Source organism: Lepidochelys kempii, chromosome 1 (genome assembly GCF_965140285.1).
Source record: "Lepidochelys kempii isolate rLepKem1 chromosome 1, rLepKem1.hap1, whole genome shotgun sequence".
NCBI lineage: Eukaryota > Metazoa > Chordata > Testudines > Cheloniidae > Lepidochelys > Lepidochelys kempii.
The window spans coordinates 243,091,277-243,102,400 of record NC_136380.1 but is presented as its reverse complement, the minus strand read 5'-3'; the positions used below and the strand labels follow the sequence as shown (position 1 = coordinate 243,102,400).

At 42.7% G+C, this 11,124-nt stretch overlaps 2 protein-coding genes across 26 annotated transcripts in view; one reads left to right on the top strand and one right to left on the bottom strand.

Moving 5' to 3' along the window:
- The window catches only part of WNK1 (WNK lysine deficient protein kinase 1), a 170,987-nt gene extending 163,680 nt beyond the window's left edge, over positions 1-7,307 (top strand). For 7 of the 12 annotated variants that reach the window (XM_073320396.2, XM_073320411.2, XM_073320387.2 and 4 more), the window contains 3 exons: positions 614-655; positions 3,670-3,857; positions 4,188-7,307. In XM_073320396.2, the coding sequence (XP_073176497.1) occupies positions 614-655; positions 3,670-3,857; positions 4,188-4,502 (545 nt within the window). In that variant the 3' untranslated portion in view covers positions 4,503-7,307. Of the gene's footprint in view, positions 1-613; positions 656-1,308; positions 1,354-3,669; positions 3,858-4,187 lie in introns of all 12 variants that reach the window. The other 5 variants (XM_073320462.2, XM_073320417.2, XM_073320466.2 and 2 more) reach the window with 2 other exon arrangements.
- Positions 1-11,124, bottom strand: part of RAD52 (RAD52 DNA repair protein) — a 51,486-nt gene that overhangs the window by 3,318 nt on the left and 37,044 nt on the right. For 11 of the 14 annotated variants that reach the window (XM_073320630.2, XM_073320718.2, XM_073320650.2 and 8 more), the window contains one exon: positions 3,674-10,705. In XM_073320630.2, the coding sequence (XP_073176731.1) occupies positions 10,644-10,705 (62 nt within the window). In that variant the 3' untranslated portion in view covers positions 3,674-10,643. Of the gene's footprint in view, positions 1-6; positions 2,969-3,673; positions 10,706-11,124 lie in introns of those variants that run through there. The other 3 variants (XM_078849866.1, XM_078849868.1, XM_078849874.1) reach the window with 3 other exon arrangements.

Genomic DNA, 11,124 nt, shown 5'->3' with positions numbered 1-11,124 from the left:
GGCAATGAAGAGGAAACAGTGCATTGATCAATAACATGCTTTTAACTATGCAGCTGGAGGAGCTGATTGGTACAGGCCCAGTAGGGGTATCTGTAACTGTTGCACTAACATTTTAGAAAAGATGCAAGGGGGATGTAGTAACAGATGGTGAGAGTACATGATCCACGCTTGGATCCTCCGAGTACCCCACAAATTCTCAGACCGATGAAAGCCATGAGGGACACTTCACCTTTCCAGATAGAGGTGGGAGATTTTTTTTTTTTTTTTTTTTTTTGGCTGTTGCTCTTGTGGTAAACAGCCAGTGATTGAGATGTACCAGCTCTAAACATCAGCACATCCCTAACATTCTTAAGATACCACTAGATTTCAGAGAACTATTGGGGAACAAACATATTAGTCTCTTTTTGTGTGAGTACAAATGGTGAAACACTGTTTTGTGGTCTGGGTATTTCCATAGAACATCCCACTGGGCTCTCAATGTAACTGCAGCCAGTGGCAGTGTCCAGCTGTACAGTCTCCTCTTTCTCATTGGGCTTTGTGTGCTGTTTGCTGATATTAAACACTTCTCACTGTTTCTCTTATTTTAACAAATTACTCTTTCTTTGTGCTTCAGGGAAGATGGTGAAAAAAGTCTGTCCTTGCAACCAGCTCTGTAGTAATTATCTTATTTCTGTTATTTCTGGTCCCTGTTGATGAGGTTGCCCTCTGATCAGTGAAGCCTAACCTCTGTGAATCTGTCTCCAGCACAGCATCTGTCTCTGTCTCGGTTATCCCCTCTAACATGTGTTCCTTTGCTAACATGTTAATAGATTCTGGCTGCCTATTCATTTTTGCAGACTAGTGGGAAATTAACTGCTGCTCAGTACTGTAGAGGCTTGCAGGCCCTCAGCTTAGCTGTGGAACTCCTTGCTGATTGGTAATGATAGTGAACTGTGAAGTAGGATCAGTTGCACACAGCGCTGCTGAGGTGCTAAAATTACCCCTTTGTGCAGCAGGATTTGCTTGTAATGACTATGCTGAAGGGGTTTGCCTAGTCTTGTCTCCTGATTCCATTGCAGAGACTCCTTCAAGATCTTAAAGGGTAAGGATAAGCCATTAAATGGCTTCAACATGTGCCCCCAAAACAGGAACAGTTTAGATATGCCTAATCTAAGTGTGCTGGTATTATCTAAGATTATCTTTGAGGGTGGGTGCTCAAGATGGTTTCCAAGGGAGGAAATAAAAGGGGGCAGAGAATGAAAGCATGATGGAGTAATAGGCTGAGAGGAGAAGTCTGTTTTCATTTCAAATCCTTCATTATGTCACCAGACAAGAAACTGGGACGTTTGCTGTGGCTGAGCAGGACTGGAGAAGGTTGTTTCCATTGAATGCCATGAATCTAAGCACTCCCCTTTCAGACTCTTCTGGATGGCTCTAGATTTGGATTAGAGCAGAATAACCAACTTCTGAAATTTAAAATCCCTGAGAATGTTTAATAAGATGCTGTTGATAAGAAATGAGCCCTGTATTATTTATTATTAGCTCATGTTTTACAGCACAGGTTAATCCTACTCTGTCCCTGCTGTGAGGCTGAGACAGGTGCTCCTAAATTAACAAAATCACTTCGTAGACAACAGAAACTACTCAAAGCAAGCATTTCAAAATGTTTGTAAATCCCATTGCACATTTACAGGGGAATACGCACTCCGGTATCTCTTGACTAAATGTGCCCCTCTCTCCTAAACCCGTGTCTGTGGATTATCATGGATACATCAGGGTATGAGCTGTAATTCCAGACCAAAATGTAACTGGGTATACAATATATAAATGTATTGAGCAGGAGGGTGCAGATGACTGGCCATCAGGAAGGGGTTGAGAGGTGCTGTTCCTGCATGAACTCTTGACTATGGAATGTGGTGATCTTGCTGTCTGTTTTGGTACCTCCTCTTCAGTACCTTTTGCTTTGTCACTCTTGCCTGTTTATATGGGTTCCAACTTCACCCTTTCACTTGCTTTGCTGTCTTGTCAGATAATTGTTCCAGGTCTCTTTCACATTACACATGCTTGAAATTCTCATTGTTCGATCACATTTTCCTTAGCACACTACCTGGTATGGTCCTCTTACTCTGTTCCTTTTGAACTCCCACCACATATGTTTGTGAGAGGCCCTCCGTTCTCTTCCCCTTCATCTGTATTGCTGCATGGGGCTCCTTGCTCCTAATGATTACACTCCTATTATTAGGTACTATAGGTGGGGAGAGGGTTTCATGTTTTCTAGGCAGTGCTGGGAGAGGGGATAGCATTACTCACTCCAGTAGCACATTGCTCAGTTGCTACAGGTAATAAGTATGTTGTCTGTCTTTTTCAATATCGTAACAAGAGCCATTCCAGCTGAGATTTGGAGAGGTTGATGCTCTTTCCAGGTATGAGGGTCCTGAAGAGAGATGTCTAGGGAAGTGAGTAACAGAGAGCCACTTCATTTGTTTCAGGTGGTGGTTTTGGCTTCTAGCTTTGTTGAGTAGTGAGATGGTGATTTCGCTCATGAGGTTTTTGATGATTTTTGTCAGACATATCCGTTCAGCACACCTGGGTTATCCCAGATGCTGTCCCTGTTGTAACCTTAGTAGCAAGCCAGCGATAATTGTTGTGCAAGCCTCTTAACCCTGGTTGAGAGGCAGGTGTCCAAGGTATGCAGATACAGCACTGGTGAGCATCTTCCCTGTATTTTGAGGAAGAACGGTTCTTCTTTGAGTGCTGGACCCTATGTGCATTCCACTGGGGTAGACATGCGCACCATGCGCCTGAGACTGGAGAGTTCTTGCGAGTAGTGTCCATTGAGCTGCACCTGTGCCTCAGCTCTCTTCATGATCTGCACCCTGTGTATAAGAGACTGGCAGACTGACTGCCTGCCTCTCTGGTTCATTTTTACTGCTACAGGGCTGGAGCTGGAATCCTCCACAGTGTCCAGAGTTTCTCCTTTCTCTTCATCCTGTAAATATATTCAAAGTTACATTATTCTTAGGGTTTTTTTTAGTGTTTTTGAGAGTTATATTTAGCTAGTGTTTAGAATCCCCACCCTGGGGAAGCTTCTTGGCATGGGACGGGCTTACACCCAGACCTCTGCCTTTCATCCAGATGTTCTCTTCACATAATCTGGGTTCCTGGTACATTCGGCATCCTGTGGAGTGGAGCTCATTGGGTTACAGAGCAGCCAACCTGTACTGCTGCTTACTCGGCGTTCTGTATCATACGGGCAGAGTTGGAAATGAACTGGGCGCAAACAGTAGCTGCTACTTACTCGTTTTTTAAAAAATGTGGTGCCAGGGGAAGGAAGCATTTGTTCATCACGAGTACTGCCGCTTAATATGAAACCCAGTCTTCCCTCCTCCCTCATTGCCAAAAGAGGAGCCTGGTGTGGGCAGCAGCCGCTCAATTCCTACACAGCTGCTGCTTGCAGCACTTCTTGGAAAACACACACATCTACAAAATACTTTTCTAATCTGAGAGACTAGCTAAATGAGGCCTTGTAAATTCCCCCTTCAACATGTCCAAGAATCGAAATGTAGAATTCATGTGCATGGCTTTTTAACTCTTGCTCCGTACTGTTCCACCATTGTCATGGTTCCTAAACTTCGTAGAAAACTAGCTGTAACCTGGCTCTTGATTCTGCTGTTGTCTTTGTACTTTTAGGGACCAGCAGCACTACCACAGTTGGGGGTACAGTGAACAGCCAGGCACCCCAATCTCAGCCTCCTGCCATAACTTCCAGCCGGAAGGGGACTTTCACAGATGACCTGCACAAGTTGGTAGACAACTGGGCCCGTGATGCTATGAACCTCTCAGGAAGGAGAGGTGGCAAGGGGCATAGCAACTATGAGGTAAGAGATTTCTCTCCTTTATTTCCCTCTTGAACATGCATGGATGGAGAGCTGTCACTGCTAACATAACTCGTTGTCTCAGTGTCAAAACACATATAAAGAAGAGTTTCCATGTAGCCAGGCCAAACTAGGGCTCTAGGAGGGAATGAGCCATAGCTTACATGTGGAGGGCTCCTACCACCTGTTCTGTCAGGCTCTAGAGCGAGGAAGATCATGATATCTTTTGAGAAGCACCCATTTAACTCAGTTACATGGAAGGGGCTGTGGATGGAGGGGAACTGCTTCAGCCACACTTAAGTAACTTCTCTTTGGGGCTGGGTTTTCTTTCAGGGCCCTGGAATGGCAAGGAAGTTCTCAGCACCAGGCCAGCTATGTATTTCTATGTCGTCCTCCCTTGGTGCTACGCCTATCTCTGCAGCATCAGCTACCTCTCTAGGTCACTTCACAAAGGCTATGTGCCCTCCACAGCAGTACGGTTACCCAACAGCGCCCTTTGCAGCTCCCTGGAGTGGGACAGGTAGTCCAGCACAACAACCCCTTGGTCAATTCCAGCCTGTAGGAGCTGCCTCTTTGCAAAGCTTCAACATCAGCAACTTGCAGAAATCCATCAGCAACCCCCCAGGCTCCAACCTGCGGACCACTTAGCCAGACCCAGACTCTGCTGTGTAGAACTTGGGACAGGAGATGGGGAGGGAATTAGGGCCCTGTATCAACTACTAGTGCTGCACTGAACTGGCTATTTCTGCCAGAATGGGAATGAGCTTCCCTTTTCCAACTATTGCTGTCAGCTCTCGGTAAGGAGAGTTTCCCCATTTCTGAAGGGGGAGGAGGGTGATGGGCACGAACACTCCTGCTCTTGTATAAGATGAGCAATGAAGATAGAAGTCACTGGATCAATGTGCTCTAACTGTAAAAGTACTTCGGTTTGAGTCTGAATCCACATGTGCTGAGATGGGAGAGTTTAGTCTTAGCATGAGGTTTTAACACACTTCTCATCTTCTCTGAAGAATCAAGGTCAGGAGAGAAGCTATCCAAATCTCCCTCTTCTCCCCAAACAATCATCCTTACCTCCTGAGTGGTAAGGCACATAAATGGACTTGCAGTGCAGCCCATGCTTGAGAGATAGGTCATTACTGCTTTAAGTAAAAGATATTAACAGCTTTGACTGCAGCATTAGAGCAATTTAAATTGTTTAAAAATAAATTTTAAAAAGTTCCCTGCGGACATGTACTTACCATCAGTTTTGATGTGGAAACACTGTGATATATAAATGTTGTTGGACAACAGTAGTTTAAAAATGAGTGGAAAATAGAGGGTTAAAAAAAGTTAAAAAGAAAAAATGGAAAAAAAGCTAGCTATATCCTATACTTATTGGAGACACTTTAACTTTTTCCTTTGTATTTTCATTGTATTAGATAAATGTGAATGTAAAATTGTATAAATTAATGTACTTGAATACTTGTCTGTTCTCCCAGTATGCTTGCTGGATATTTTAGTGCCTTGGACTTTTATTGCTTCTGCAGTTAGCATCACTTCCTCAGCAGGTCCCAGCTGGTCAGAGCAAGTTAAGGGAAGAATGGACTATTCTGTACCTAGTGACTGAGATACCAAAGGGTTAACTATATATAAAATCAAAGTTACAGTATGACTATATATATTATGTTAAATTGTGTGTATATATATAGTCACACTGTAACTTGGATAGGATAGGTGTTGGAAGGAGGGAGAGCCATTGAGGCTGAGGTTGGAACAGAGCTTTGGGTGGTGGGGAAACCTGTCCATGTTGACAGAGTAAGCAGTTGATGGCACAATGCTAGTGTAACAAGGGGTGATAGGCAGAAGTGATGGAGGGGGAAGAGGAAGCTCAAGTGAAACTAACAGATACTTCCTAGAGCCTTAAGAAGGCTGGATCAGAACAGAGGATGGGAAGAAAGTGCATATTTTGGAAAAGTTCAACTTTAATGGTGTTTTGACTATTAAGCTGTGACATGGAAAGTGGCTAGGTGAGGGTGTGTATGGAGGTGGAGCCATTACCCTTAGGGGGATGGAGTTATCTGCTGGGATTGCTTTTCTTACCCTTTTTTTATCCATTCGTGCTAGGAGTAGACTTTCCTGGTGCGATGTCCATTGCCGGCAATGGATGCACTCGAAACAGCCGGCATCAAGGAATTCCCTGTTTTAAGCATGCAGAGGACTTATGATTTTGTTCACTCTAAAGAATTTAAACTGGTACCAGGACCATAACTAACTGTGCCATCTTTTAGTAGCTGTATTGTACCTTCTACTTCTCAACTCATTTTCCCTTTTTCATACTGAAAAATACTGGTTCCCTGTTCAATGTAATAATACTGCAATCAACCAGTATTACTCTGTAGTGCTGCAACAAGCTGTGAGCGGTCAAAGTACTGCTTCCTGGTACTTGGGAGTAGCTCAGTGGTGTCCTGGAAGTGTCTGCACCAAGGAAATCTTACTCGCATGAATTTTCTGTGAGCACTGCTCCCTTGTTGGGGGGTCTTACTAGGGAATTTATACTTTCTGTGGATGTTTTGCTCCTGTCTCTAAAAGCAAATGCACAAGATGTGTTTCTTTCCCTTCACCTGGTTTTGATGTTTACAGCAGCTTTGTCAGCCAGGTTACCACTGGCATATATAGGGTGGAAATGAAGAGTCTGAGGTTGGAGACTAGTGGCAAGGTGGCTGGGTTCTAACAGTTTCTCAGTAGATTTTTTTTTTTAAAAAAAATTCTTGGCAAATAACACAGGCGCTATAGAACCACAGAATGAGAGAAAAGATCTCACCGTTGTGTATGTGTGGTTGGAAGAGAATGTCTGCTGGTAAAATGAATCAGAAAGCCTCTGCTTTCTGGTTAAAATGACTGGAGAGGAGGCTCCTGAATACACCAAGTATGGGTAGGGAAAACAATGCTCTGTGTAATGGAGTAATTGTACGGCTGAAGCAGTAACAGGAGTCGGGCAACACTTCGTGGCAGAAGAACTGATCGGCTGAATGCAGCACATGGTTATTTAATTATTTTGATTTAATAGTTTGAGGTCGGTTTTTCACTTAATGTTATGCAAGAAGTGGTTTTATTTACCATTGATTTCCCTCCTGTGGATGAAATAACTGAAGTCTAGAGGAATAAACTAATGCTACTGAACTGTTAAATTATTTTGTGTTAATATTACACTTTGAGTACCTTTTTTCCACAAATCTGTTTCTGAATTACAAATGTTTTCTTTACATTATTTAACAATGTACACTGTAAAAAACAAAAATACACACAAATAAAATGAATTCAAACGTTAGGCTTCTGTGGCCGTAGTTAATTGTATGTTTTGCACTAAATCCAGGCATTGCGCTTCTTGTACGATTGCGCTTTGTGCTGCAGTTTGTTACCTTTGTAGAATATTTAATGAAATCATTCAAATAAACCAAACCTGCTTTTGTTGAACTGTGGGTTTTCATTTTCAGCTGGTTCCCACTTCTCCTTTCTCCTGTCACCTGGAGTATTTATTTAGCTGTAGATGGGCTCCTGTTACCTCGCCATTAGGGCAGTTTGCCACAGGAAAGTACTAAAACCCACTCTGAGACTAAACCTCTCAAAAGCAGTGATCAGTAATACTATCTGCCCTTTAACCGACCAAAGATTCTCCAAGTAGTATGGAACAATAAGTAGACACAGAAAATAGTTTCCACAAAATCTGAGTAAACTTTGAGGGGGCAAAGGCTAATTCATTTTTTTGACCTGCAGCAATGAGAATCTCTCTCCTGGTGTGGTTTTCTTAGGTTATACTCATTCATAACTTTTGAGAACTGGCAACTTTCCCAGTTTTCTGTAAATTGGATACTAGCTAATATCTAAAGGTTTTATGCTGCCTCTTGGTATTTCTATACCAAAGAGGAGTCTATATCTGCTGAAAAGAGGTTTTTCCCACATGCTCAGGGTCTAACTGATCCACCAAATTTAGAGTCAGGAAGGAATTTTCCCCGGGTCAGACAGGCGGAGACCCTGGGGGGCTTTTTGCCTTCCTCTGCAGCATGGGGCATGGGTCACTTGCAGATTTAAACTAGTGCAAAGGGTGGATTCTCTGTAACTTGGAAGTCTTTAAAACCAGGATTTGTGGACTTCAGTAACTTGGTTAGAGGTCTGTTATAGAAGTGGGTAGGTGAGGTTGTGTGGCTTGCAATGTGCAAGTGGTCAGACTAAATGATCATGATGGTCCCTTTTGACCTTAAAGTCTATGAATCTGAAAAATCTCCTTTCAGCAGTTGTTTTTGCTCTTCTTTCTCTGCTGTGCCCCTCCCCATCCTTCTCCCTAGAAACAGGATGTGCTTTCAGCAATGGGGAGAGAGGAAAGTTACTAGAACAGAGCCCGGAATGATTCTATACCAAAAACTTCTGGCTACTGCCAAAAGGCATATGCTTTTTTTTTCTTGTTCAAGGAGCCATTGTGGGAGCTAAGCTGACAATATGCTGACTCATTCGCAGTCTCACTGCAGTCGTCCTTGAGGCCCTGAGTTAGGTGGGCATTTCAGCGACTTGATCCAGAAGAGGCGTGGTTAATCAAGATTTGTCTTGTGGAGCGACTTTGGTTCTGGAAAGCCTCTTTGGCTTTCTAAATATTCGTTTTTAACCATTAGTGTATTTCCTTTTAAAACTGCTTCTGTTTTGATTCATACCACCTCAAACTGTGGTCGTGTAAGAACTCAAATCAAGTAAGTGGAAGTCTTGTGAATACGTGCTGAAAGTCCTGTGAGGAGCAAGGTGTACAGGTAGTTCAGTGAGATGGGACACTTTCCTCCATATCTGCATCACAACACTGCCCCTGTATTGTGCCCAGGGTCAGACCACAGTTGCAGGAGCCTGGTCCTTACTCTGTTGAACTGCTATGACCACAATATTCCTTGGCTAATCTTGAGCTGCCTACATGTACCCTCTGCAAGTTCCCTTTCTAACAAAAGTGCTGTCTTATTTCAACAGTGTGGGTGTGTGAACTCACTATTGTCAAATACTGAGATTTTTTTGTTATTGATAGGCATTCTCCTCCCAGAACTGTGGTGATCCCAGAAAGGCTGCAGTAGTGAACTGCTAAATAAGACTGGTCAACTTCAGCTGTACTTGGAGGGTTTTATGAATTCTCTGTAGACATACTGCTAACTACAAAAGCTCCAGAATTAGCTGAATTTTCTAGGAAGATGTGTTGGATGTGAGAGAGCTTCTGCCAGTAAAGTGTAGGCTACTGAGGACCTGTATTCACTCCTGCTGGAAACTTACTGCTTTTGAGAGGTAGGAAGTGTATGTGTGGGAGAAAACCATGAGTATGCGTAGATGTTGAAAGGAGAAATGTGTAATGGGAGCAGCTGCAGGGCAGAGGAGCACAGAACACTCACTAAATCAGTCCAAATTAGTCACATATGCATTTTTCTACCTCATGTCATTTATGGTGTGCTTAACCTCCACTCCCACTGGCTCATTATAGCATTGTTCCTGTACTTGTATTGTTGCTGGACAAGTTACTGTTTCACATGTGACACCAATGTTACTATGAGACTGATGGAATTAAATGGACAGAAGAGCTGCTTCTTGCTTGGAACTTTAACTTCATCCCATTTAGGCTAGTGATATTCCTTTCCCATCCTTCAACTGGAACTGAAGCATCTGATCATTTTCACACTGTCACTTTAGGAGAGTAATCTTCCCTTTGAACTAAGCTAGACTGATTTTTGGTTTTAACCTGTACTTCCTCCTTAGGTTGCTCTTTTTCATTTACCTCTTATTGGTCAAGTGCTAAGGCCCAGAATTAACCACAGCTGCACTTCCAGTGAGAATGAAGGTACAAGAGGGTAATAACCACCTTGCTTTACAGCTGTTTGTTGTCCCTGCTGCCCCCCTCTTAGAAGTGTAAACTCATTCCACTGACATTACTGCTGTCTAAATACAGTAGCTACTTTAGATTCTCTGCTCAGTGTAGATATTAAAATTTTAAAATGGGATTTGACACTTTGTGGTTAGTGACTGGGTTTTCAGTTTCTCACTTGTAAGGTTATGGTACAGACTTGCTTTCTTTTTCCCCAAGACAAGAGTGAGTTTTAACTGAGTTGCATTAAACCATGAGATGTTACTGTAACAGGAATATGTCCCCTGCCCAAATGACTGTTTTATCTTCCAAACAAACATACTACTGTCCCCTTGCAGTTACAAATGAGATTATTCAACTAATGCTCTGATTTTGCACGTTTATTCACATTTTCTGTAAGAAAAAGTTTAATATAAAAACAAGTACCTAAAAAGAACTAGTCAACCTTAGTCCTTTAACACATCCAGCCACATACTCTGTGTACAAGTCTCTGTTCAAATAATTCTTTCCAGGATCTGATCTTACTCAACGCTATCCACATTAAAGGAAACTACTCCCTCTGATGAAATGCAAAGTAGTAGGGCATCCTTCAGTTATCAGTAGAGAGTAGAGTTACATCTCATGTCATTCCAAAGGAGTTAAAATAAGCCTTGGCACTGGGCAAGCTCCCGAAGTGCATGACTCATGAAGAAATGATGCATCAAACTTTCTAACCACAAGAGGGGACATCAAGCACATTAAAAGGGGCTAAAATAAGTAAAGAGTTATGACAGAAGATGGTCTATGATCAGCATTGCACAAAAGCCATGGATCTAATGAACTAGATTTTCCTTTGTGTTTAAACAGGTTCTTGAGATGTGCTTCTGAAAAGATGGTTATGGTCAAACTATCATGAGGAAACTAACATAATTCAGGTGCTGTCCTGTCTGTCAGGAGGGTTCCAGTTTCCTTTTCTTCATGCCTTGGCTCCTCCTGTATGGGCTGCACTCTGCTGAATAAGACAACAGGTCCTTCGTAGGCAAATTATTGTGCTTTTCTCTGCCTCCAAAACTTACCCATGTTTTTGTCAGTGCATTTTCTCTCTCACTTAGATCTCCCCAGAAAATGGACTTGGCCATCCTCTGTGCCTTTCTGTCTTCCATTCTAGCTCTCAAGGAGCTTAAGTCTTATGTTCAGGTTCTGGTAAAAACAAACAAATCTCTCCCTCCCTTACCCACCCTCCTAAAAATTATAAGAGTGAAAAAGGAAGTGCTAGCTGGGATTTGAAAGTGTAAAGCAGTCTGTGTGGAAGGACAGCCACACAACTGAGTTCCATGCCAGGACAGTTACTTAGTCATTTTGCTGGAATGTGCTCAAAATGTTCAAACTTCATTAGGTGCCCTGCTAGTTTCACATGCTGCTACTCAGCAC